This window comes from Mus musculus, chromosome 6, assembly GCF_000001635.26.
Source record: "Mus musculus strain C57BL/6J chromosome 6, GRCm38.p6 C57BL/6J".
Taxonomy (NCBI): domain Eukaryota; kingdom Metazoa; phylum Chordata; class Mammalia; order Rodentia; family Muridae; genus Mus; species Mus musculus.
In genome coordinates, this window is record NC_000072.6 from 33,259,771 (window position 1) to 33,285,610 (window position 25,840).

Sequence of the window (25,840 nt, forward strand, 5' to 3'; positions counted from 1 at the left end):
CATCTTTGATTCTTTTTGTTTTGAAAGAGATGAGATATAATTAAAATGAAGCTGGGCGTGGTTTCGCACGCCTTTAATCTCAGCACTTGGGAGGCAGAGGCAGGTGGATTTTTGAGTTCGAGGCCAGCCTGGTCTACAGAGTGAGTTCCAGGACAGCCAGGGCTACACAGAGAAACCCTGTCTTGAAAAACCAAAGAAAAAACAAAAACAAAAACAAAAAACAAACAAACAACACCACCACCAACAAAAACCTACAATGAAACTATTATAAATGTGGTTACTGGCTGATAAGTTATCACCACCCTGAGGTAGTGGCTTCAGTGACCACCCAGAGCGAGGCTGACAGAGCTGTGTCTGGTCTGATTCCTGATCTCGTCTCCTGTCACTTCCACACTGGCAGTTGGTACCCACTATGATCGCATGTCGGTTCCTCCCCATGGCAGTTAGAATTTGTTCTCCTTCATGGCCTGGCACCTTCCCTCCCTAGAACAGCTTTCCCACAGAGGATGTTCTATTCACGAAGTACCTTTTTGTGCCCTTGCTGGTGCCAGTGTGGGGGGCATTTTTTTTTTTTGAGACAGGGTTTCTCTGTGGGGGGCATTTTTATCTCTGCTGTACTACAGCTTCTGCCCGACGCACTTGCTTACCCACCCACTCTATGGCTTGCATCTCCAAGCTGACATGTTAGCTTCCTGAGGGAGGGCTGGTTAGTTACTGCTGTATGTCTAGCCATTTAGTCTGCCTGGTAGGTGACCTGCTTAGTAAACCCTGTTGAAAGGATCAGTGAATTGATGGGGCCACCATACCTGTAACTGTTGCTTTCCTTCCCAGGGATTTATCAGCATGTATGGCTTCCAGCGAGGCCATTCCACGGCAGTTGTCTCAGTCAGGGAGCTGTCCTGCCTGACCTTTTACACTCTGCATCTTGCTGTTGCTCATTATGTAGCTTTTACTAAACATTTAATGTGCCAGGCACTGTGAGAATACAGAGAAAAGATCTGCTCCGAGTTCATAACAGACTCCCAGGAACTGGGATGGGGAGGTTTGAGGGGCTTCGGGCTGACAGTGTCAGGAGTCACAGCTGATTTCTTTTGCTTCTGTAATGTGAGTAAGCACCCCACCTTTCTCTCCACGCTTCTTCAGTCCTTAAAACATCCTGGAGAGGCAGGAGTTCTGTTCTCTTGCCTGTTTTATGAGGAAAAACATCCAAGGAGAGGTTGAGGAACTCACCAGGGTTTCAGAATTCTATTTGTCACTGTTTGCTAAGAATTTCTTTTCCTAAGCCAGAGCATCACTGTGTAGCCCAGGCTGACCCCAAAATCATGATCTTCTTGTTTTATCCTCTAAGTGTCTGGGATTATAGGGTGATGCTTCCTTGCCCCACTGCAAAGCCCTATTTGAGTCTGTGGTTTTACTTTTAAGAACAACTGTTTGATTTTGACTTGTTTTGTTTTTGAGACAGTTTCATATAGCCTAGGTTGACCACAGATTCACTTTGTAGCAAAGGCTGGCTTCAACTCTTGATCTTCCTGCCTCTACCTTCTTAAGTGATGAGATTACCATACCTAGCCCAGTTTACAAACTTTATGTTCCTCTTTTTTCTTCTTTTTTTTTGACAAGTCTCTCTCTGTAGTCTAGTCTGCTGTTGAACTCCCACACAAAGAGCCACACGCCTTTGCCTTTAATTCCTCTGTTGGGATTAAAGTTTTGTGTCACTGTACTTAGCTAAATATGTTCAAATTTTGCACAGGTAAATGGAATGGGGAAAGAAAAAGTGGCTTTTTAAAAATGCAGTGTTGTGTACTGAACCCAGGACCCTTGCACATGCTAGGCAAGTGCTGTCTACTGCTCCTTCTGCAAACCTCAGATGCCTCGGTGTGATGTGTGCTGAGGGCCCCAAAAGGTGGGACATGTTTGCTGTATTCCTGGCGGTGGTCTGGGTTTGGCTGATTTCTTTTTCTCTGTCTCTGGCTGGAAGTCCTTGCTCTGGTAAGTGACGGGTTGTCCTGGTGAGTAACCTGATCTTCATAGGTGCACTTTCCCTTCTGTGTGTGTTCCCTTTGATCTTTTAAAACATGGCATTGACTTTCATGTGCTTGCTTCTGTCTGGACTCCATTACTCTATTAAATCCAAAGAGAGCAAAATTGCTCCAAGAAGGAATGGCTGATGGTGAGTGTGTGTTTTCCTGTCACAACATTTAACTGGCTAACTGAAAGACTGAATGAAGCTGGTGTTCTAAAAGGGAAAAAAGAAAGACGTGAAAAGAAACTGACCAATTCCACTTTTAGTCTCCAGATCTTTATGCCATGTTTTAATTTTTGTCTGGGAGTCACTGGGAGCTGGTGGCTTGTGAGTCTGCTGGAACCATCTCCCATCCTTGTTCCTGCTAGAAGCATTTGGTGGACCCTTTAGCCTGTTAGGTGAACACATTCCTTCCTGGGGATTAATTAGTCATGGTTAGAGATATAATTCATCATGTAAAATACCAGAGGTGTCGTCGTGAAAAATTGCTAGTGATCCAGAAATGTCTCTGCATCCAGCTTCGTTGCAGTCTAGTTTAGCGTTTCCTGTTCCAGTGTTCACTCAGCAGCACTTTGTAAATTGTAATCACAGTTTACATGAAATAGGGCAGAGCAAAAGCTAAAGAGTGGCTGTGTAATTTGAATGCATCTTGGAGTGTCAACTTTATATCATGTTCCTTGCTTCTGTCTTTTTGTTGTTCTTCTTAACCATTTTGTCAGGTCCAACAGTGTTTCTTAAAAAGGAAAACAAGAATAAGAACAACAACAACAACAACAACAACAACAACAACAACAACAAAAAACAGAGAGAAAAAACTGTAGTAGGGCCCATGTGCATCTTTTCTTCTTTAGCTAATCCCTGCTTTCTTACAGGCGAGCTGTCATACACTTAGAGTGAAGTTCTCGGCTCAGGAGGTGAGGCAGGGACTACAGCAGCTCACATGTATGGTAGACGGAGGGCAGGCTGCATGCGTGTGTGCTATGTGCACCTTATTCCCTTCTCTGAGCTCTGCGATGTGTCTCAGAAAAAGGGTCAGATTCTGTCCAGCTCATCGTACTGTCTTAGGGATAATCACAGACGTGCTCACCAAGTGGCCATTGCATTGCTTCTGTTTGTGTTCTGTTTACTTTCTTCCCCATGTGCTGGACATGGGGCATCTATACATTTCTGGGCTTAGTATTAACATTTTATAAGTAGAGATGTGAAATCTTGCTCATCAGCATGGACTGTCCACCAGAACGAAGATTTTTTTTTTTAAACTAAAACTGCATTGTAGTGCCCAGTGTGGTGGTGCTTGTCTGTAACGCCAACACTTGGGAGGTAGAGGCAGGAGGATAGTAGTGGTCAGCTTGGTCTGTACAGTGATTGGTAGGCCAGCCTGAGCTCCATAGCAAGCCACTGTCTTAGAAAATGAAAACCACAAACAACTTCCTCAAAACCAACCAACCAACAAACACAAACAAAGATAAATACCCCTCCAAAGCGAAACCGTTCTTGTAGCAATGATCGCTAATAACTACGGACAACGTTTGTTGACTGATAGTGGTGTTTGAGGCTTTGTTTGATTGTGCTTAACACCTCCATCCTATAAGGAATGTATCTTCTTTTCATTTTATAGATGAACAAAATAAGATTCAGTAGCTGAAGTCCTCTGGGTAGTAAATTCGGTGGACTAAGGAGCCCAGCCTAGGCAGTTAGAATTCAGAGACAGGTTTTAGTTACTCTGCAGTTATTCAAACCTGTAAACAGACTCGGGGTTTGGAGTCTTCTAGGATCTTTTATTCTCACTGCATGGGGTGGGGGAGTTGTTTAGCCTCTTCAAAGCCCAACTGCTTCTAGTGAGAAAAGGAGACTGGAAGATAACAGACTCCAGTCCAGCAGGAGTGAGCATTTGATAAAATGCTGAATAAAGCTGGGTTTTGGCATCTGCAAACCTCTCTAAATTTTGGAGGTCTTTATTATTATTTTCATTATCCTTACTGCCTTCTCTTCACTAAAAAAGACACCGTAACAATTTGTGAGTTTTATAATAGTGTTTGACTAAACACAAAGCTGTCAATCATCCCAGTTATATCAAAAGGAAGAGGGTGATCTCTCAGTGCGAGTTAAACTTGGCACAGGATATTTCTTATATAAATATTTCCTCTGGAAATGAAAATAGGAGAAATGATCCCCCGTGGACTCAATTTACTCCTGATCTTCGTTTTAGTAACCCTTTCTCTTTTGTAAGTAACTCCTAATGATCTGGTAATGCATTGCGGTGACAGCTCATGCCAGAGAAGGTGTCCTCCCTGGGCCTGACAGTCTCCTTAATGGTAATTCTGACTAGTTAAGGTAAATAGTGTGAGAGGTTTTTGGCATGTTTCCTTCCACAAATGGCAGTGCGTGTGTGATGGGAGAGAGAACGTGGAAGGCACTGTGAAAATGGCAGGCTCATGCTGGGTAGCTCTGCAGAAGCTATGGAGTTAAAGCATCCAGAGACTCTTACCTATGGGACAGTTGATAAATTGAAGGCATTTCTTGGTTGTTCTTTAGAGTAGCATACTGGAAGACTTCAGATTTAAAGAGCAAAGTTATATATCATAAGAAACAACAGAGAGACATGCTAAGGTACTTCGAGCCAAATATCAGAGGAGATTTTGTTGGCTCTCCTCCTGTGATCAAGTTGATTTACTTTGGTAGTTAAATACTTGTGTGTTTTTTTATCCAGAAACATTGGAAATCACCAGGCTTAGGATCAGCAGTTTATAGATGAGGAAATAGGGTCTAGTCTGGGACTGCCCTTTTTAGCTCCCAGGACTGTTTCATTTCATGCAACACTTGATCTCTTGGCATCCCTAACACATTTACAGAATTCATTTTAGAAAGTACATTGAAGCCACAGACAGGCCTCCTGAATTCCCCTCTAAATTGAAAAAGAAGTTTTATATATTGTGTGGCTCATGAATTAAGACCCCTTGCTCTGAGTGACAGTTTGGAGAAGACTGTTGTACGGCGTTTTGCTCGGAAGTATCTGGAGGTGGGTATGTGATTGATTTGCTGACAGACCATCTCTGAAAGCAGTTCTAATGATGGACTTATAATTGATTGCATCCATCATGAGAGCCAAAAATACCCCCCTCCCTAAATTAAAAAAGATAAATGAAATAAACTAGGCTGAATGTATAAGGTGACAAATCTGAGGGAATTTAATGAAACTCTAAATTACCACAGTAAGCAGATAAGAGGGAAAGGTTTCTTTATTATAATACTAAATTAAAAAAAATTATCCAAGAAAGATAATGGAGGAAACAAAGATCTGTGTCCCATGTATCAAACTGAGTTATTGAAAGATTTTTAATAAGTGTACCTATCTCATTGTCTGGTTATTGTTGATTCCTATCAATCTTGTTGGTGGTCTTTGAAGAATAGTGAATGCAGGCAGTGTCGTGTAGTGCTGCTTAGGTTATTGCTGTTGTAACAGATTTTAGAATTAACATGACCTTATTCCTAGGCTGCTGGGAGCTGTGTGCATTTCAGGCCGTTCACGTGAACTCTCTAGAAAGTGGTTTCTTGTGAGAAATTTTATCCCTTCACCACATACGAAAGAAGGCTATCCAGAAGTGACTTAAACAATATTTAAATTTATCATCTCCCCCAATGGAGGGCCGCTTCAGGGATGGCTCCTTCTTGTTGCCCATGGGCACAGCTGCAGAAGCATTTCCCATGCCTTTTGCTTCCACAGATAACAGAAGTGCCTAAGAATCCCAGCTCTTTGTGTCAGTGTCCTGGGCGTGGGAAGGGACCTTTCTCTAGACGTTCTGTAGGGCTTGTTAGCCAGCATTGTAAGCAGGGCAGAGCTGGTAAGGATTACTATGATTCATACAAACCAAGAGCTGCCCAGCTTTCCTCTGAATCCATGCCCACCTGCTATCTGCTTGAAATCCTCTCAGGGGTCAAGAGACCAGGTGAAGGATGGAGTCTGGCTAGGCAGCCTGTGCACGCGCTTATGTGGTGTTAGAATCAACTTTGAAGGTTATTTTGTATTTTCGGTTAAGTCACTTCATTTCCTAGTTTGTAGAATGAATGTGCTAGTGTGTTGACTGTATACTGTTCTTATTGTTGCTTTGAAGTTTGGCACAGCTTGACAAATTCTGTCCTCAACAGGACTCTGTCTACCAGTGATGATGTTGAAGACCGAGAAAATGAGAAAGGTCGCCTTGAAGAAGCCTATGAGAAGTGTGACCGTGACCTGGATGAATTGATCGTTCAGCACTACACAGAATTGACCACAGCCATTCGCACATACCAGAGTATCACAGAACGCATCACTAACTCGAGGAATAAAATCAAGCAGGTGAGCCTCCTCTCTTCCTGTCTGACACGGTCCCCTTCCCTTACAGGTGTAGTTTGGAGCTATACCACAGAGCAGTGCCTAATGGTCCTCGACCACTGCGATTCATGAAGGCATTTTCTGGAGTTTTGAATAGCTATTGTTTCCTGGGTACCCTGCCTTTAGTGCCCAAAGGACAAAGTGCGTTTCTGTTAGGTGCTTTTATATTTCGCCAAAGGGATGAACTGACTGCTAAAAAAAAAAAAAAAAAAAAAAAAAAAAAAAAAAAAAAAAAAAGAAGAATCTGTGTACCATCAATCATGTCATATTTTATAGTTCTTGGCTATGTTTTTTTTTTTTTTTTGGTATGTTATGTGTATATGTGCAGGTGTGCATGCGTGGATATGCCTTTGTGTGTGCCTGTGTCTGTGTATCTGTATCTCCTTGTCTGTGTGCGGAAGTCAGAGGTCAGCATTGGGTATCTGTAATCATTACTTTCCACTTTATTGTTCTGAGACACGATCCCACTGTATCTGAAGCTCCCTGATCCAGCTAGACTGGCTATGCAGTGACCGTCAGCGCTTTACTTGTCTCTGTCTTCCTACCACCTGTCACTGGCACGTGATGCCATGGCCAGTTTTGATGTGGCTAGGGACCTGAACTCCATTGATGATGCTTTTGCGGCAAGTGCTGCCCACTGAGCCATTTCCAGAAGCCTATATAAATGCAGTGCATTTATAGGAGCTCTCCTCTAATGCTGCTCTGTACTGTTCTTTGAGAAGTAACAGTAATTGCTACCTGTATTGAACACTGCCTTTTTTTGGACCAGGCACGATCTCTTGTGCATATACATGCATGCACAACGTCACATATATGTGCACCCAGGCACATACAGATCCCCTCCCCCCAATGCATAGCCAAGGACTACAAAACAGGTTGCATCTAACAGATTTAGACATGCGAAATAAGGACTCCCTGACTCGAAAGCCTTTATTGACACATTATTTTTTCCTAGTAATTTTTCAAGCAGTGCCTTTCACTTTTAAAAAGCAAAGATGAGACATTGCAGAACCCCGAGTGGGTGAGATCTCTGCTTGTGTAGTATTGCAGTGAGGAGTGCAGGGAAATTGCCCCCGTCACCTCTGGGAGATTGTGCCCTGTGCAGACTGCTGTTTGGGACTTGCTATCTGGACTGTGAGACATAGAGGACCCCCTAGCTTGTTCCTGCCCGGGAACAGCTGTGCTTATGCCATTGTTACATACTTTCTGGTCCTCCAGGCCTTTTACTGTGATTCTGTAAGCAGTGCATACATTATATTCAGATAGTATGGATGTGAGGTTCAGCTTCTTAGAGCCAGCTCTGGAACCAGTAAGCCTTTGGCCTTTTCTGAAACAATCTCTATGTTTTAAAAATAATTGGCCAATTTTGAAAGCAGTGCTATAATTTGTTGCCTTTAGATATGGTAGGTTCCTCCCATGTGTTTATCTGTGAAACAGGGTGAGACTATATAGATGGGCTGCTCTTATTTAAAACAGACTCTAGTCCATTTTGACTTACAGAGACTAGGAAATGAGTGTCTAGCACTGCTGACCTTCTGGCTTTGCCTAGGCTAATCGCAGTAGGGGTGGGGACATCTTAGTATTTGTGTTTCTGATTAGTTCGGTTGGCTGGAAGGATGCCTCTGTCCAGGGAGGTCGCAACAGTGATTACAGCTCTGTTCCTACCATGCAGATCCGTACAGTAGCATCATTGCTGCCAATGGAATGCATCTGCTTGGTCTTGGTACTGCAGATGAGGGCTTGATCGTGAGGATCTTGCATTTGTTATAGAAGTGACACTCGATTTCTCTAATGTACCATTCTTACTTTCAGTATACTAAAGTCTGAGGTGAAGAAAACAAAACAAAACTAAACAAAACAGCAACAACAACAAAGAGAAGCTTTTATTATATTAGTTTGCCAAGAAAGCAAATGCCACCTGACTCAGTGTTAGAAATTAGTGCAGATTTGGATGAGAAGCGCAGGATAAAAACTCTGCAAAAAAAACCCAGCCCACTTTAATATTTGATTAAGAAGCAAGGAAAAATGCTGAAAAATGAAGGTAAACTTGTTTGTATTCCATATTTTGATAATTTTGTATCATAAAAGTAAGAGTTTTTAATGATTAAAGAAGCAGTAATGTTTCCCAAACTATCTTCCCGTGTTATTTTTGTTTTGTTGCTTGCACTTCAGGTTGTATACTAAGTACAGATAGATGCTTGTCTCAGGGGAAACAGTGGGTAAGTTAGCTATCGTCAGGCTGTGTTATTCTAGGGCCACATAGCAGTCGGATGATACTCAGATCTGATGTGCAGTTTTCTTTCTGTTCTCTAGCAAAGGAGTGTAAAGAAGACTGAGCCCATAATATCTCTTGAGTGCCAGCTATGCTCCTGGTTTGGTTTTAGGCATCCTGTGCTCACAGAGCTTACATGAGGATAGTGTGCAGAGACAAGTACAGTATCTGCATGTCTGCCCTATGCAGAGATTGTTGTTCTAGCCTCTAGAGTACGGGAGTGAAGATTTCTGTCCAGAGAATTTTAAGTTTTATTTACATTCTAAACAGAGCACATGGTAATAAAAAACAAAAACAAAAACAAAAACAAAAAAACAAAAAAAAAAAAAAAAAAGAAAAGAAAGGGAAATAGTGACTAGGGATTTTATTTTCCTTTTTTGAAGCAGGTTTTTTCTGTGTAGTCCTGACTGGCTTGGAACTCACTCTGTAGGCCAAGCCGGCCTCAGACTCAGAGATCCACCTGCCTCTGCCTCCCGAGTGCTATGGTTAAAGGTGTGTTCCACCACTGCCTGGTGGGATTTGATCTTTTAAATAAGTCGGTCAGGGAAGGCCAATATCTGAGAAGGATGAGGAAGAGAGTCTGCAAGGGGACTTTGAGGAAGGAGGAAAGCAGGTGCAATAATCCTGAGGCAGCAGGAGGACCAGTCAGGTGAGAATGTGACATGAGATGTGAAAGAGCTGGCATGTGACAGGTGGCACGGGGCGCCTTAGGGTCTGCTGGCCACAATGTACTGATGGACACTTGGCCCATGTATATGTTTATTTTGCAATGTGTACTATTTATTATCTGTAGTCTTTAGAAGTGGTAAGTTTTTGAATGTAGGAACACCATAGTATGGCTAACATTTAAAGGCACACTATACCTGATAGTGTAGGAATATGCTTTAATGTGGAACAAGTCAGATGAAGATGTGTTCGTATCCATGCATCATCTCCCATCTTGACATTGCTTCCATATGCCCATTTAGGCTATATTAGAGTTATGTCCTTTGGAATAAATTCATGGTGAAAGATGAGTTGGACTTTCTTCCCAAGTGATTTGAACATTTTACATTTGCTAATAAGTCCATTGAGAATTCTTTTCTAGATAAAAAATATTTATTGTGAATGAAATGCTATGTATGACCAATCAGATCAAGTAATGTGCAAAATAAAACTTTTGAGTGATCCTATTATTGTTAAATACACTATAAAATTGCCTAAAATGAGATGCCTCAGAATGCATGGATTCTGCCATCTCATGGTTGCCTGTTACAGTGGCATTGACATTGATGGGAGTTATTTGATACAGATGCGAGACTTGTACTGTACATGCCCTGCTTGGCAGTGTTCTCCACAGTATGAGGAGGCAAAGGGGTTAGTTCAGTGCAGATTTCTTCAGCCATATTAATTAGTCAGTCTCATGTTATCATGGAAGAAGGGTGGGCACAGTGGAGCATGTACTTGGCTCTTTGTATGCATACAAACACTTAACATTTTACCTGCTATTGGCTGTTTTCTTGGTATTAGATCCCATGCTAAAAACCTGCTTTTCTTGTCTACAACTAAAAATCACTATGAATAATTATCCAAGTGATGTTGCTAGGGGCCTCATTATTCATGAATGCAACATTCATTACTTAACATTTACCTAAAATGACTTTTGACTTTTATGTAAGCGTATACTTTGAAAGGTAGCCCTAGGATAAAGAATAGCCTTAATTAATACAAAGAATGTCATAGGAGAAGAGCGTGACTTTTGTAAGATGTTATTTACAGCCTAAATATTAGTGAAAATTCTTACCTGTTTGTATGAGAAAGGGAAGAAAGCCTCTTTCAGAAATAGACAGGCTAAACAATGACCATCAATAAGAAGTATAATTTAAATGCTGGGCAGTAGTCTTAGGTACATTATCGTAGTTGTAGGAGCCATGAGGCATTCCTTCCTTAAAGTCCAAGGGTTTCTTGATCTGTGTTTGCATCCAGTAGCTGAAGAGAAAGGTATTGCTCTTGGAATGAGTTGAGGGACAATTTTCAGAGAATTTAAAACCCAAGATTGGAAGTTAAAAGAACTAAAGGGAACCATAGGAAATAAAAATGTGAGGGGTAATTTAAATATGACCTATAGTTCCAAAGGGCTTTTAGACATCGGTGTTTCTCAAATTCATTCTTTCTATGATATTTTAATAAACTCTACAAAAACCTCGGTTGGGCCCTTCTCACAGGCAAGCGTGCATGACAGCGCTTAGATACGACTTACTTCCACTGCCACAAAAGGGATAGAGCAGTAGTTTGTTTGTAAACCTAAGTGGCATTGATGTTGAGTTTTTAGTGACCTTTTCTCGCTTCCAGGGACCATCTTGTGTTCTTTCCGGCCCACAGGTGTCCCACGCTGCCTGCGTCTCACGCTGCTTGTGTATCGCGCTGCTTGTGTATCGCGCTGCCTGTGTATCGCGCTGCCTGTGTATCGCGCTGCCTGTGTATCGCGCTGCCTGTGTATCGCGCTGCCTGTGTATCGCGCTGCCTGTGTATCGCGCTGCCTGTGTATCGCGCTGCCTGTGTATCGCGCTGCCTGTGTCTCGCGCTGCCTGTGTCTCGCGCTGCCTGTGTATCGCGCTGCCTGTGTATCGCGCTGCTTGCGTGTGTGCTGTGGTTTTGTTATGGTGTTAGCACACAGAGGCTTTGCCCTCTTTTTTTTCTCAATTTAAAATCAGCACTTTTCTGCCTCTGTTAAGCAGAATTATTGAAGATTATGGCCTTTCTGTGTTATCTCTGGTCAGGTCAATGTTAGCCTCTAAGTGTATCTCTGCTATTCCTCTTAAAAAAGATAAGGCAGGTTTTTATTGGTTTTAAAGTCCCAGTTAGTTTTCTTCATTTGTTGTTTGTTCCAAGATTGTGTTACAAAAATTGTTACCTCTCTGCCACCTGTCTCATCTCACATTTCCCTTTTCAGTAGCCTCTTGAGCCCTGCTTATATTTCCTTCTTCCGGTCTCTAATTAGAGTGACTTACAGTTTTATATATTGACCCCGAGGTTCTTGGTACAGCTGAGCACACGATTTGAAGCAAATGTCAAGTTCCATGCATGATGGCATGGTTTTAACAACTTGGCTCTCCATGGATTTATGAATGCAACAAAGCAATATTAAACATAACAGTGACGATGCTGTCATCATACTTATGAAATCAGAACATGATTTTGAGAAAGGAATGTTTACGTGAATTTGGTACCTTTTTGACAGATAGAGTCCCTACTTTTCATCCACACTTAAAAAGACAATTTAAATTTATTAATCAACACATAAAAATTATATACATTTATGAGTGCACCATGGTATTTGGAAATATGAACACATTATTGGATGGTGAAAATAATAATAAATAATATGCACATCTCCTCACATACATACTATTTCTCTGTAGTAAAACAACTTATAGTATCTCTTAGCAATTTTCACATATAAACACCTTGCTATTAGTCAGCATGCTGTATAATAGATCTCTTGAATTTATTCTTCTTAACTAAGGATTTATATCCTGTGGGTAATGTCTCTTCAGTCTCATCCTTTGGTAACTGTCATTCTCTTTTGAGTTTACTTAAACATTTTCACATGTGAGTTCGTGTGGTATTTGTATGCCTGGCTTCTTCCCTCAGCATGATGTCTTACAGTTGAATGTTGTTGCAAATGTCAGGATTTCCTTTTAGAAGACAACTCACACATAGTTTTAAAGAATGAATGCTGCACGTTCGTGCAGTGTTATCTTTATCTGATAACATTGATTCTATCTGATTGTCTTTGTAACACTGTATGAACATGGCAGTGCAAATGTCTCTTTGACATACTGATTTCATTTCCTTCAGATATACAGATGTTCCTTGATTTATGGTTGGATTATATTTAAGCACTCCCATCATAATATGAAAATGACACAAACTAAAAAGTACATTTAATATATCTAATCTATTGAACATCCCAGCTTGGCTATAGTGCTGTGGAAGGTCCTTTGTTTACCATCTTGATTGTGTAGCTCTCCGGGAGCTGTAGCTTACAGCTGTTGCCCAGCGTTGTTACAGTGTGTCACATGACCTAATGTTGACCTGGGAAATGATCACAATTTGAGGGAATGTGCCTGCTGAATATGTTCCACTTTTATGTCATTGTGAAGCTGATATTGTGAGTTGGAAACTACCTGAATGCCCAGTACTGGAATTCTTGGTTCATACAGTACTGTTATTTTATCTTATCTTATTTTAACCAGGAACCTCCATATTCTTTTTTAAATTTATCATTATCATTATTATTAGTTATTGTTTGTTTGTTTGCTTGCTTGAGACAGGCTCTCTCTATGTAGTCCTTGGCTGTCCTAGAGCCTACTATATAGATCAGGATGGCCTTGAACTAACAGAAATCTGCCTATCGAATGCTGGGATTAAAAGCTTGCTCCCTATCCTGGCTTTATATTATTTCCTATAATGGTTTATTCCTCATCTTATTGAGGTATATTTTCATATAGTACTATGCATATATTTTGGTAGTACAGGTCAGTGAATTTGGTGTTTATATATTTGAATTTGTTACTATTGTGTCAGAGAATTCACTCCAGCCATCTAGCCCAGGCTAACTTTAGACTTGGCTGTTGTAGCTCAAACTGGCCTCAAACTTAGGCACTTGCTGTCTCAGCTTTCCCAATGCAAATTAAGTTACACAATGTGTACTACTACGTGTGGCCTTCTGCTTCTTATAGCCAGTTCTCACCTACGTCATGCTGTGTACAGCTCTGTCACAACTCTGTGTACTGACATAAACTCTGTCACTGGATTAGATTTACCTGTTGTGGGACTCCTATACATGCCCTTATTGCACCTGTCTTCTCTCATTATACAATTTTTATATTTTTCATGTTTTTTTTCTTTTTTGTTGTTGACTGGTCCTATTTCCAATTTTTCATGATTTTCTAATAAAGAAGGCAAAGACTAGGGATAGTTTGGTAGAATAATTTCTTGTAGTTTTTTTTATGTCTTTACCTTGTTAGTTCAGTTAGATAACAATGTGCAACCCAATGCCAGTGTCTTCCTGCCATTCTACACTATTTTCATTTTAGTTTCTATGGAGAAAGAAAAACTATGAAGTGATCTGATTGTATGTGTATACTAGTATGAAATTCCATAATGGTCTTTTCCCATCACACAAGAATTTGCCAAGCTTTATGCACACTTTGTAAGTTTATTCCCCCATTCTTGGTCAAGAGCCTGGTTGGGTGTTCTAACAAAATTTATTTTTACCCACTTTCATGATAGCCATTACACATGGAGAGAAAAACTAGAATTGTAGAATTAAGTTCATAAGAGAATATCAGAAACCAAATTCTAACATATTTTTAAATGGAGTGAGTTTAATAATAACTACTTACATCAAGAACTATGTCTTAGTTACGGTTTTACTGATATGAACAGACACCATGACCAAGGCAAGTCTTATAAAGGACAACATTTAATTGGGGCTGGCTTTCAGGTTCAGAGGTTCAGTCCATTATCATCAAGGTGGGAGCATGGCAGCATCCAGGCAGGCATGGTGCAGGAGGAGCTGAGCGTTCTATGTCTTCATCCAAAGGCTGCTAGTGGAAGACTGACTTCCAGGCAAGTAGGTTGAGGATCTTAGGCCCATACCCACAGTGACACACCTACTCCAACCAGGTCACACCTATTCCAACAAGGCCATACCTCCAAATGGTGCCACTCCCTGGCTCAAGAATATACAAACCATCACAAACTATAAAGGAATTTCTGAACTCTCTTTAGAGATATTTAAGTCAAAGAAATCCAGACATAGTAATTACAAACAAAGCTTTCCTCATATCATCCTTGCCCGGTCCCAAGTCCAGCCATGCAAAGGTTCCAACTTGTATTGCTGAGTTTTCCCTCCTGAACATTTCCATGTCTGATACTGTGCTTGAGTTTCCTGTGCTAGAAACTGTATGTTGATGTCTTAGTTAGGGTTTTATTGCTGTGAATAGACACCATGACCAAGGCAAGTCTTCTAAAGGACAACATTTAATTGGGGCTGGTTTACAGGTTCAGAGGTTCAGCCCATTATCATCAAGGCAGGAACATGGCAGCATCCAGGCAGGCACGGTTCGGGCAGAGCTGAGAGTTCTACATCTTCATCTGAAGGCTGCTAGTGGAAGACTGGGCATCCTCAGGCAGCTAGGAGGAAGAGCTCCAAGCCCACCCCCACAGTGACACACTTCCTCCAAAAAGGCCAAACCTTTTGATAGTGCCATTCCCTGGGACGAGTATATGCATTCCTGCTATATAGGGAGAGCGATTTAGTCTTTCTCTCTCCTGACCACCACATTTTCTTCCTTCCTCTTTCTAAAAATGGTAGCTATTCTTGTTTTGGTTAAGCTATTTGTGCTACCTATTGTAATTATGTAAACATTTACATCTGAGCCTTTGGTGGCTTTGTCTTCTGTGCAGTTCTTGCTGCCACTGCTCTCCCTAGGGTGATGAGGACAGCCCTGTAGCCTTCTGTGAAGGAGTCCCAACCTTACGCATTTTATCTGTGTTCTTGTATTGATGGCACAGCATTTCTCACACGTTTGCTGATTCTGTTCATGTAGTGTTTACTTTGTGAGCACTTGCATGGCTGAAAATGTCTTTTCTTCATACTTAATTGATAGCTTTTCTGGGAAATGATTCACTCGCAGAAATGTGAAGAGATAATGTTCCTTTGTCTTAGAAGCTTGAGTTGAGGTCTAACTCACCAACTTTTGTGTAGGCCCTGTTGTTTTCTTTCAAAAGCTTTTAGATTTTCATCCACTGTCTTTGCTGTCTGTCTCTCTGCTGCTCTATCCCTCTCATTTTCTCTCTCTTTATTTTTTCATCCCCTCCTCCTGTCCCCATCCCACTCCTGTGTCCATCTTTTTTTTTTTTTTTTTTTTTTTTTCTTCTTCCTCTAAGATAGATTCTCAAGGAAGGCCAGACTGCTGTGGAATTCTTGGTTGCTCTGACACAACCTCTTCTTATTCTGTTGTCTCCCTCACTTCCTGCATCCTTTCTAATTGTCCCGCTTTGGCTAGTGCTGGCAGAAGGACTCCTGCCCATGTTGCTTGATGGATGCTGGTCTTTAAGCTATCTCTGTGGGAGTCTGAATTCTTCCTTTATGCTTTTCATGTTCTGCTGATGCCCTTCAGTGCAGCTAAACCCACTGCAGGCTGTGGCCCTTAGCCTTCCCGGTCTGCTAGTTTCCACCATCCACCATCTCTCTGACTGGCTTCTAGGATTGTAGTGTGGTCTTCTGTTCGCTATTCCTCCTCTGTTCTTTCTCTCTTGATGTCAGTGCCTATAGACTCTCTTTGCTTTTACCATGGTGGAACTTCAAGAAGCGATGGGGAAAGCTAGAACAGTCTTTGTGAGATTTTCTTTAATCCCTCCATGGAGTCATGCTACCTGCTTCTCAAAGAACATCACAAGTTCTTCTTATTCATGACTACTTTCTTTACATCAAAGTTGTATAGAAAACTGATTTAGATATTATAAAATTCTAAAAATTGAATAGTTGTTTTCCCAAGAAACTTCCCAACCTTTTTCACGTTTTCCAAGCTTGTTAGATAAATACTGAAATTTCATTTTACAGCTAGCAGAAGCGCAGTGTCAATAGTATGTTCACTCTCAAAATATCCACGTTGGAGAAGAATACAGGTTTTCAGAAGAACTGACACACAGACTCTAGGGTAATGGGCATGCCCCGTACTGTTGACAGTTTGGATTATATAGGTGAACATGGTTGTCAGAATGCACCAGTGTTACACTGCGGTGCAGTCACCTTAGGGGAAATAGAGACAAACTAAACAGAAGCGTATGCTAGGATTGTCAGCAATGTTTGAATGACTTATGTGAGTTTTTATGATAATGAATTTAAACATTCCCTTCTCCCCCAACAAAAACCCAAATGTAGCAGCACCTGCTTGAATCCTAGTGCTTGGGAGAAAGAGGTAGCGCGGTCACAAGATCCTGGCCAGCGGAGCTGCTGAGACCTTAGCATGCTTTAAAACTTCCTTTTCCATGTTTTAAACATTGCAGGTTTTAAGGGTAGAAAATTACTTTATGATGTGAATGTGATTACTGTCTGTCCCCCAACTCCCTTTATCCCCAAACTTCTCTACCTTTATTTGGTCACATTTTGCCTGTGCAGCAGTTTGAATGCACAGGTGTACAGAATGCTGGAGATTGTCTATTTAATATTAAATTTACTAACTGATGCTTAAAAGGGGAGGCAAAAAAAAAAATCTCTCATGTCTCTGAGATTATCTATGTGCTTATTTCTTTTTCACTGTGGGCCTAGTTGTATTCTGGTCATCTGGGGTGAGCACTGAGATCCTGGGCTGTAGACTTTGGCTGGAGTTCTAGAGCTGTAAGTGTGGGCCTAGCGGCCTTCAGCTGCAAGGGAAACTGGGGAAGGGAAGTCAGCACTGGCCTCTTACACTGATCGTTCACATTTCTATGATGCTCCAGATTTTCAGAGTGCCTGGTAGCCATTGAATTATTTCTAGATTCACTCAAAGGTAAGCTGGGAGTAGTTTTCTCATTTTTACGGGAGAAAAATTAGAAATATAGAGAGGCAGTGAAGCACACAAGTGACTCAGTACTAAAATCAGGACTAGACTTTTGCAAGGGGACCAACCAAGGGGAATAAGTGGGAGGAAATTAGGAGCTTGCCTGGTTAGGCAAGACTTTGAACCACCTGAAGATCAAATATGTGTTATTGTAGGTCAAAGAGAATCTGCTTTCCTGCAAGATGCTGCTGCATTGCAAACGGGATGAGCTTCGTAAGCTGTGGATTGAAGGAATCGAGCATAAGCACGTCCTGAACCTACTGGATGAGATTGAGAACATCAAGCAAGTGCCTCAAAAGCTGGAACAGTGCATGGCCAGCAAGCACTACCTCAGCGCCACCGACATGCTGGTAAGGCAGCCTGTGCAGAGGCTCGCCCTGCACGGCGTGAAAGTGCTCTTCCTTCTGTACCTAACATGGTATAAATGGCCCTTGCAATTGGCAAGCTTGCAGGGAACCCTAGCTTGTTCTCTTCCAATAGTGTTTGAAATGTTAGATGGTTATTATTTATATATTTTCTGCCCTCTGAACCAAGGCAAGAAACGTAGTGGAAAGAAATCGGTACTGAAATCATGTTGAAATGGTAACGAGAGATTTATTTTAGCTTCAGAGGAAGATCACGGATCTCATTTTAGAGGATGAAGTCTATGTGACACAGATATGAAGATTTGTAAAGTTATGTGTTGGCAAAGGTTAGGATGCCAGTTTTGGATTATAGCTTTGCTTTGTTCTTTTCACCTGATAAGAAAGAAAATGACTTCTGTAGTACTAATCTTAGAGCAGCAGTGCTCTGTGACCTAAACTGTACTTCCGCAGTCCATGGAGTTCTGATACCTTTTGAATTAATGAAAGTTACTAGAGGATGCAATTTGTGGTGAAAGTCAAGCCAGACTTTGCTCCCTCTTGGTCCTGACTTCCCAGGGCTGGCAGCTTTTCTGGAGGGCTGTGCTATTTTTTGGCCCATTTACACATATCCATATCCACTTTCAGCTGGGTAGAAGTCTATAAATGCTTTCAGCAGCAGCTGTGTTGGGTTTGAATTGTTCTATTATCCACAATGGGGCAAGTTCTTTATCTTTTTTTTTTTTTTGTTTTGTTTTGTTTTGTTTTCAAATTATATTGGTGAAAACACTGAGGGACTTGGTAGAGATACTGATGAAATAATTCATTTCCCTACAATGAAGAATCTTGCTGGAGGTTTGCTATAAGGAGTTTTAATGAATTTGGTAACCAAAGTGTGAGAAGTGCCCTGGTGTTTTATCCCATAAGTCAACTGAATAATTATTTTTTACAGTAGAAGGAGTGGCCTTGAGGTAGTAAAAGAATTAGGGTTTGTGTGTGTATGTGTTGTTGGCTTTTGTTATTGGCCATTTAATGTGGGGCCTTGTACATGATTGATAAGCACTCTGCTCTCTATCACTAAGCTGTATCTTCAGACTTTTTATATTCTAATCCTTTGAGACAGGATCTTATGCACTTGTCAAGGGTGCTCTCATACTTATTCTGGAGCCTGGTGGGCCTTGGGTTTGTGGTCTTCTTGCCTCAGCCTTGTGATCAGTCAGGCCACAGCCCTGCACAGCCAGGTCCAGCTTGTTTCCAGCATCTTATCAGAGTAACATTTTAGCTCATAATGACTGGGAAATTATTTTAGTTGATTTATGAATAATTTTGCTAAATAACCAAGATTTAGCAAATAGAATAGATAAGTTTTATATGTTTGTTGGGCACGTATATAGTTTGATTTACTGAATCACTGTTTTGGTCTGTGTCTGCCTTTAATTAAATGGCATGTACTAAAATGGGTTGTTAGGATTTATTTAGGTTAATTATGTTCATTTTAGGATTTCAGATTGTTATTTTATGACCCTATTACTTTTGTGCTAATTTATTTATTTTAAGGCTTTTCAAAAATGAGTATTGCCCTTTTGTTGACTAATTTTTGTTCAGGATTTAATTAAATAACTTCATCAAATTCTTTGTTGTAAGTTATAGAAATTAAACTACAGTATTTTTCCTTGGTGTAACAAACACCTGAGATAAATCAGCTCACGAGAAGGACCATGTTTATTTATAGTTTTAAGAGTTCAGGGTTGCTTGGACAAGCCATTAAACTGAGTTGTGTACATGTGGCAGAGGAGGTTACTCACTTCATGTTGACCAGGAAGCAAAAAGAGAATCAGGAAGAGCCTGTGGTCCTTTAAAGTCATGTATCCATTGGTCTAAGTTCCACAGGGCACTACCTCTTCAAGGTTCCACCACCTCTTAATAGTGCCACAGAGGGATTGCATCCTCAACACATGGCTCTTTGGACAACATTCAAGTTGCAACTGTAGCATTTGATGGGGCTAAAATAAACTGGACTCATGTAAACAGTCTGTTAACAGGACAGAGGCATACTTTTGGAAAGCTACTTCTGTGTTGTTTCTGTATGTCTTTATTGTTCTCCTCTAGACTGGTGTCATAGTTAGCTTCAGCTGTCAACTTGACACAAACATGGAGTTATTTGTAAGAGAGAACCTCAATTGAAGAATAGCCTAGATCAGGTTGGCCTGCATTTGTGCCTGTGTGGCATAGTCTTAATTGTTTTTTGATGTAGGTGGGCCTGTCCCACTGTGGGCCCTAACTTCCTTAGAAAGGTGAATCTGGGGTGTGTATGAAAGGTAGGTAGCTGCCCAAGTCATAGGGAGCAAGCCAGTGAGTAGCCTTCCTCCACTGGTTTCTGCTTCAAGCTTCTGCCTGTAGTTCTTGCCTTGGCCTCCCTTGATAAAAGATTGTAGTCAGTGAGCTAAAATGAACCCTTTTCTTCCCAAGTTGCTTTTAGTTGTGGTGTTTGCCATGGCAACAGAAAGCAAACCAGGACAATTGGTTTTAACTATGTGTGAGGATAGAGTTGGCTGGTTGTGTTTTGGTGGGAGAGGGCAAGGAGGATAAGCCATAGACTTCATCTGTCCAGTTTTATAGAAGGTAATAAATTATTTATCTTCTCTTTTACTAATAAAACTCTAAGACCTTTTTGAAGCAGTTCGTTATAGCGATTATCCATTCTAACTAAAAGTTTCGTGTTAGAGGAGCGGAACCATCCCCTCTCAGACACGGCCAGTGTGTAATACACATTGTTATTTTCCCCCCATTTATAGCTGTTTTTGTATTCTGGATACTAATCTTTTGTCTGCTATGTGGGTTATAAATATTGTTTTTGAATTGGTGTTTATCTTTTTACTTTGTTCATGATATCTTCTACTATGAAAATTTTAATGCAAAAAGTACTTCAACTTTATTTAAGGAATATAATTTAAAGTAAAAATGATAATCCTATTGCCTTTAAGAGAATTTTCTATTTTTTTCTTTAACCCATCAAAAGTCCATTTTTATTTATGCTGTGAGCCAGGGATCTAATTATATTTTTGCTCCATGTGTTTATTGACTCTTTTTTTCTTATTTATAATGCTATATGTCACATGCCAAATTTTTGCATATGTATGTATCTCCAGGTTTTTATCTTGTTCAATTGGTCTTGTCTATGCCTTTTTGTAAAAAGTCTGTCATTGTGTTCAAAATTACTTATACTCTTCTTAACCCTCTCTTCTTCCATGGTAAGTTTAGTATCAGTTTATCAAATTACACAAAAAGATGAAAAGAATTTCCTTGGCTTTATGGCAGTTTGTGTATTAGCAATATTGTCTTTATATTAGTGGATGTGATGCTTGCTTATTCAATTATGCCTTTGATAATGCTTAGAAATATATTCCTTATAGTTTTACATATATTCCATTACATCTAGTATAAACCTATGTTCTGAGGGCTTGAAAATAATAACTTTTTAATAATGTCTAGCTATTTGTTGTGTATAAAGATACACTAATTTCTCTATTTAATATTTATCATTTAAGAATATTGTTTTTTGAAATTATAATTATATCAGTTTTGCCCCTTCTCTTTTCTCCTTTCAACTCTTCCCATGTATATATATTCCTAATATATGTATGTATATATATTCCTAAATATGGCAGTACAATCCGCTCAATCTTTATAATGTTACTTGTATGTCTATGATTCCACAGCTGACCACCTGGTACTGGATGACCAAACTGGGGGCTTTTCCCTGGAGAGGATTATTTCTCCTGCTCCCCAAATTCCTTAGGTGCTGTGGTTCTTTTTCTAGGGTTACCTAGGTTTGAGGGCCCCATGAGATTTCCCCCTTGTGTTAGCATGTGTGTTGGTGGTGTCCTTGTTCAGGGTTAGGCAGCCATGTTGGTGTAGCTTCTTTGATATTTCTAGGAGATGCACTCTCACAGTAATTTCCTGTTTCCTTACACTCTAGTCCCTGAGCCTTAGGTGCAGAGGTTGTGTTGTAGATGGATCAGGTGGGACTGAGCTCCACACAGACAGCACTTGTTCTCTGTACCCTGATGAGCTGGACTTTCCCACAAAGGTCTCTGTCTATTTTTGAGGGTCAGAAGATAGCCTTTATGGACCATTTCTCTGCCTTTGCCACATGAACAAGGGATGGAATGGAGGTTGTCAGATTGTGCAACAAATGTCTTTTATCTGTTGAGCCATTTTACTGGCTTGGTTTTCTTTATTAATTGACTATATATTTTCCAGGAGTAATTACCAATCCCATCTGCTTGGACTTGGCTTAAATTTACTCAACTTTCTGAATATCTCAGATACTACTGTTTTTCCTTATGCTTTCATAAGCTACATGAATTTCATTATCACATAATTGCTTTTATTTATGTGGTAGATCATTGGTTGTGAGGTTTATTTTTTTATTTTTATTTTTTATTAGGTATTTTCCTCATTTACATTTTCAATACTATCCCAAAGGTCCCCCATACCCACCCCCCCATCCCCTACCCACCCACTCCCCCTTTTTGGCCCTGGCGTTCCCCTGTACTGGGGCATATAAAGTTTGCAAGTCCAATGGGCCTCTCTTTTCAGTGATGGCCGACTAGGCCATCTTTTGATACATATGCAGCTAAAGACAAGAGCTCCCGGGTACTGGTTAGTTCATATTGTTGTTCCACCTATAGGGTTGCAGTTCCCTATAGCTCCTTGGGTAATTTCTCTAGCTCCTCCATTAGGGGCCGTGTGACCCATCCAATAGCTGACTGTGATCATCCACTTCTGTGTTTGCTAGGCCCCGGCATAGTCTCACAAGAGAGAGCTATAACTGGGTCCTTTCAGCGAAATCTTCCTAGTGTATGCAATGGTGTCAGCATTTGGAAGCTGATTATGGGATGGATCCCTGCATATGGCAGTCACTAGATGGTCCATCCTTTCGTCATAGCTCCAAATTTTGTTTCTGTAACTCCTTCTATGGGTGTTTTGTTCCCATTTCTAAGAAAGGGTAAAGTGTCTACACTTTGGTCTTCGTTCTTCTTGAATTTCATGTGTTTGGCAAGTTGTATCTTATATCTTGGGTATCCTAAGTTTCTGGGCTATTATCCACTTATCAGTGAGTACATATTGTGCGAGTTCCTTTGTGATTGGGTTACTTCACTCAGGATGATACCCTCCAGGTCCATCCATTTGTGGGGTTTATATATTACCTGTTCCCACAACAGTGACACTGATAGAGTCAGAGTTCACAAATCATTAATTAGGTGGGTAAGTATATGAAAGACTTTAATACATAGAGGAAATGATATTTCTTAAAGATATTTTTTCCAGGAGTTGTACCTTTTCTTTTCTGCTTGGTGAATTTATTTTTTGACAAAATACTCTAATTTATAATGTTTTATAATATTTAAATTAGCAAAAGCAATTTCAACAGAGCTAATATTGTACACCTACTATGTGCTGGTATTGTAAATATGGGAAATGTATCAATTCTGTTCACTCTTACAGCTGGGATAGATGCATTTCTGGTATCACCATTCTATAGAAGAGGTAATTGTGCTTGATTAAGGAAATTGGTGTATCCAAACATACAGCAATTTTTCCAGTCCCTGAAAGGTTGGAAATACTCTTCGACAGTTTTGGGGATATAAGAATATAGTATAAGGTCTGCGACTACTCTTTTACTGACTTCATATTGAAAATACAATCACATTTCCTCTCTCCATGGCTATATGCTGTTACAAGAAAAATCTACTTAAGGAATCTCCAGGGCCCAAATGGAAATCTTCACTAAAATGCATCAGAGGAAAGTAAAGACAGGACAATCCAGTTTTTCAAGCCCCACTGATTTCCTTGGATTTGTTTGACAGAAGATTTTGCATTTTCATTTTGAGGCAGGTGCAGATATAGATATGTAGTAATTTGATCCCTCCACAGTGTAGGTTAATAAACCCAGAGTAAATAAATCAGTGGTGACCCATGGCTCTTGCCATCTCCTGCTACTCCTGATTCAAAATTTGACCTGTCTTGTAGCTGTAGGCTTGGCTTCTAGGTGGAATTTTATTTCTTCTTTTGATATGATAACCAGAATATTGCATAAAATAATTAAATTGTCATGACAGGTAATGTCTGCAAATAGGCCCAGCCTTTTGTTTCCTTCTTTAAGGTAAACAGCTGCTGTTGGTTTATGAAAAGCTAAAATTGATCCAACAAGAAGCCACACAGAAATCAGAGGCTTGATTAATACTGTTGCCTGTAGCTTTGTGATATGTATGGTTTAAATTAGACCTTTGCAGCATTGTGCTGGGTTGGTGCAAGCACACTAATGACATAATTTCTGGTTGCTGCATCACATTTCTGCAGTCGGGCTTTGTATTCCACTCACATTAATTGAAGTAATTTTGCCAGTGAAGCGTGTTTCAAACCTCTGCATTTAAATTGAAATTTTAATTCCCTTATTGTCTTGAAAAGACGGCTGAAGATGCCTTGTTACAGGTTTCATTATCACTCAAAACACTCCAGCTGCTGGTTTTAATGTACAATGACTGATTAATTCTGGAAACAATTATTAATATAAGAATAGCAGCTTCTTCCCAGTGGCGTGAGTAACCAGGAAGGTATTTCATGAGAGTTAATATTTTTATGAACTTTTTTCCCCCCAGGGAGAATTTGTGTGTAGAAGTCTGCATCATATGAAAATTGTAGGGAATGCTTTGAAAACCACTTACACAAGTTCTGACTTATCAGCTGTAGAAGTCAATTCATAATTGCATTCAATCAGTGGAAACCAAGGCAGTGGAAGTCGTTTAGAAGCACTTTAGCTGACAGTCACATAAGACTTGTGACGAAAATAAATTTCCATTTCTAAGCCTGCCTGAGATTGTAGAGATTTTAAATGTCTTTTTAATCATTTTGTCTTTATTTATACGCCTTTATAAAAAGAATCCATAGCTATATAGTCCGATGAGGATTATTATGATAATTATAATAACATATTTATGTAGTTGTCTTTTCCCCAGAGGCTCTCAGAATGCCTTTCTTTGAGCATTGTGTAACGGAGGCATTTTACTCATACTTTGAAAATATGGCCCTATCTGGGATAAAGACCGCAAGGCAGCTATTTAATTGAGTAGTTTTCTAGAATCCTATAATAAACGTATTGTCATATTTTCAGTTCCTATTACTTTTTGAAGCTGATATTGAGAACAGTATGGGTTTTAGTTGTGTAAGACCTAGACTTGAATCTTCGCTTTGACTCCTAGCAGCAGTATGGCCAATCATTTATCTTTGCTGAAGGCTCTGATGTTTATTGAAAGATTTAAATTAACCACACTGCACATTATAAGTTCTTTAAATATTTATAGTTATTCAATTTTTTAATTGGTACATATTTTATATGTATTGGTATTTGCCTACATGTATGACTTTGCCCCTTTTACATGCCTGACGCCCTCAGGAAGTCCATTAAAGGACAACAGATCCTCTAAAACTGGAGGTACAGAAGGGTGTGAACTGCCATGGAGGTACTGGGAATCGAACCTGTGTCCTCTGGAAGAGCAACCATTGCTCTTAACTGCTGAACCATCTCTCCAGGCCCTAGACCATTAAAAAAAAAACCCATGTGGTTATACAAATTTTGATCACTTCTGTTGTTGGTCTGGTTGTGAAGGTAGTCTTAAGAGCTCATGTGCCAGCAGGGTGAGAGAGAGGAAACAGTGTTCATCATGTGATAAGTACGGGGCGGGGGCATGCAGAGAAAAAGGGATGCTAGGGAGAGTGGGGGTAGGGATTTTGGGGTAATCCCCCTGTGGCTGCTTTTAGCCTTTTTCGAAAGCCTTCATCCTCAAACATCTGTCTGATAAGTTAGGAAAAGCTAAAACAAAGTTATTGACTGAATTGGCTTTTGTGTCCCAAATTAATGTATAGATTTGTGGTAATTGCAGCTTTTTTTCCTACAGAATTAAAACTCAGAACTTTGTAGTATGTATTTTTCCTGTTGTTCAGATCTCTTTTTGAACAACAGCATTTGGCTATGATAGGGAGGGTTTTTAAAAATCAGACAGTTCTGTAGATGCCTTCACTTTTATTTCTTTCAAATCTGCTATTCATTTACCTCTGTTATCTTTAAAATCAATAGAAATTCCATTTCATCGTGTGAGCCCCTCATGCGGCTTAGCAATTTTTATTTAATTTATCTGGAGCAGTGATTTCTAAATTGTTCATTGAGGATCTTTC

At 40.2% G+C, this 25,840-nt stretch overlaps 1 protein-coding gene across 3 annotated transcripts in view; it reads left to right on the forward strand.

Moving 5' to 3' along the window:
• Positions 1-25,840, forward strand: part of Exoc4 (exocyst complex component 4) — a 724,890-nt gene that overhangs the window by 10,681 nt on the left and 688,369 nt on the right. For all 3 annotated transcript variants that reach the window (XM_011241262.1, NM_009148.4, NM_001347089.2), the window contains exons 2-3: positions 6,170-6,359; positions 17,417-17,611. In XM_011241262.1, coding sequence (XP_011239564.1) covers positions 6,170-6,359; positions 17,417-17,611 — 385 coding nt within the window. The remainder of the gene's footprint in view (positions 1-6,169; positions 6,360-17,416; positions 17,612-25,840) is intronic.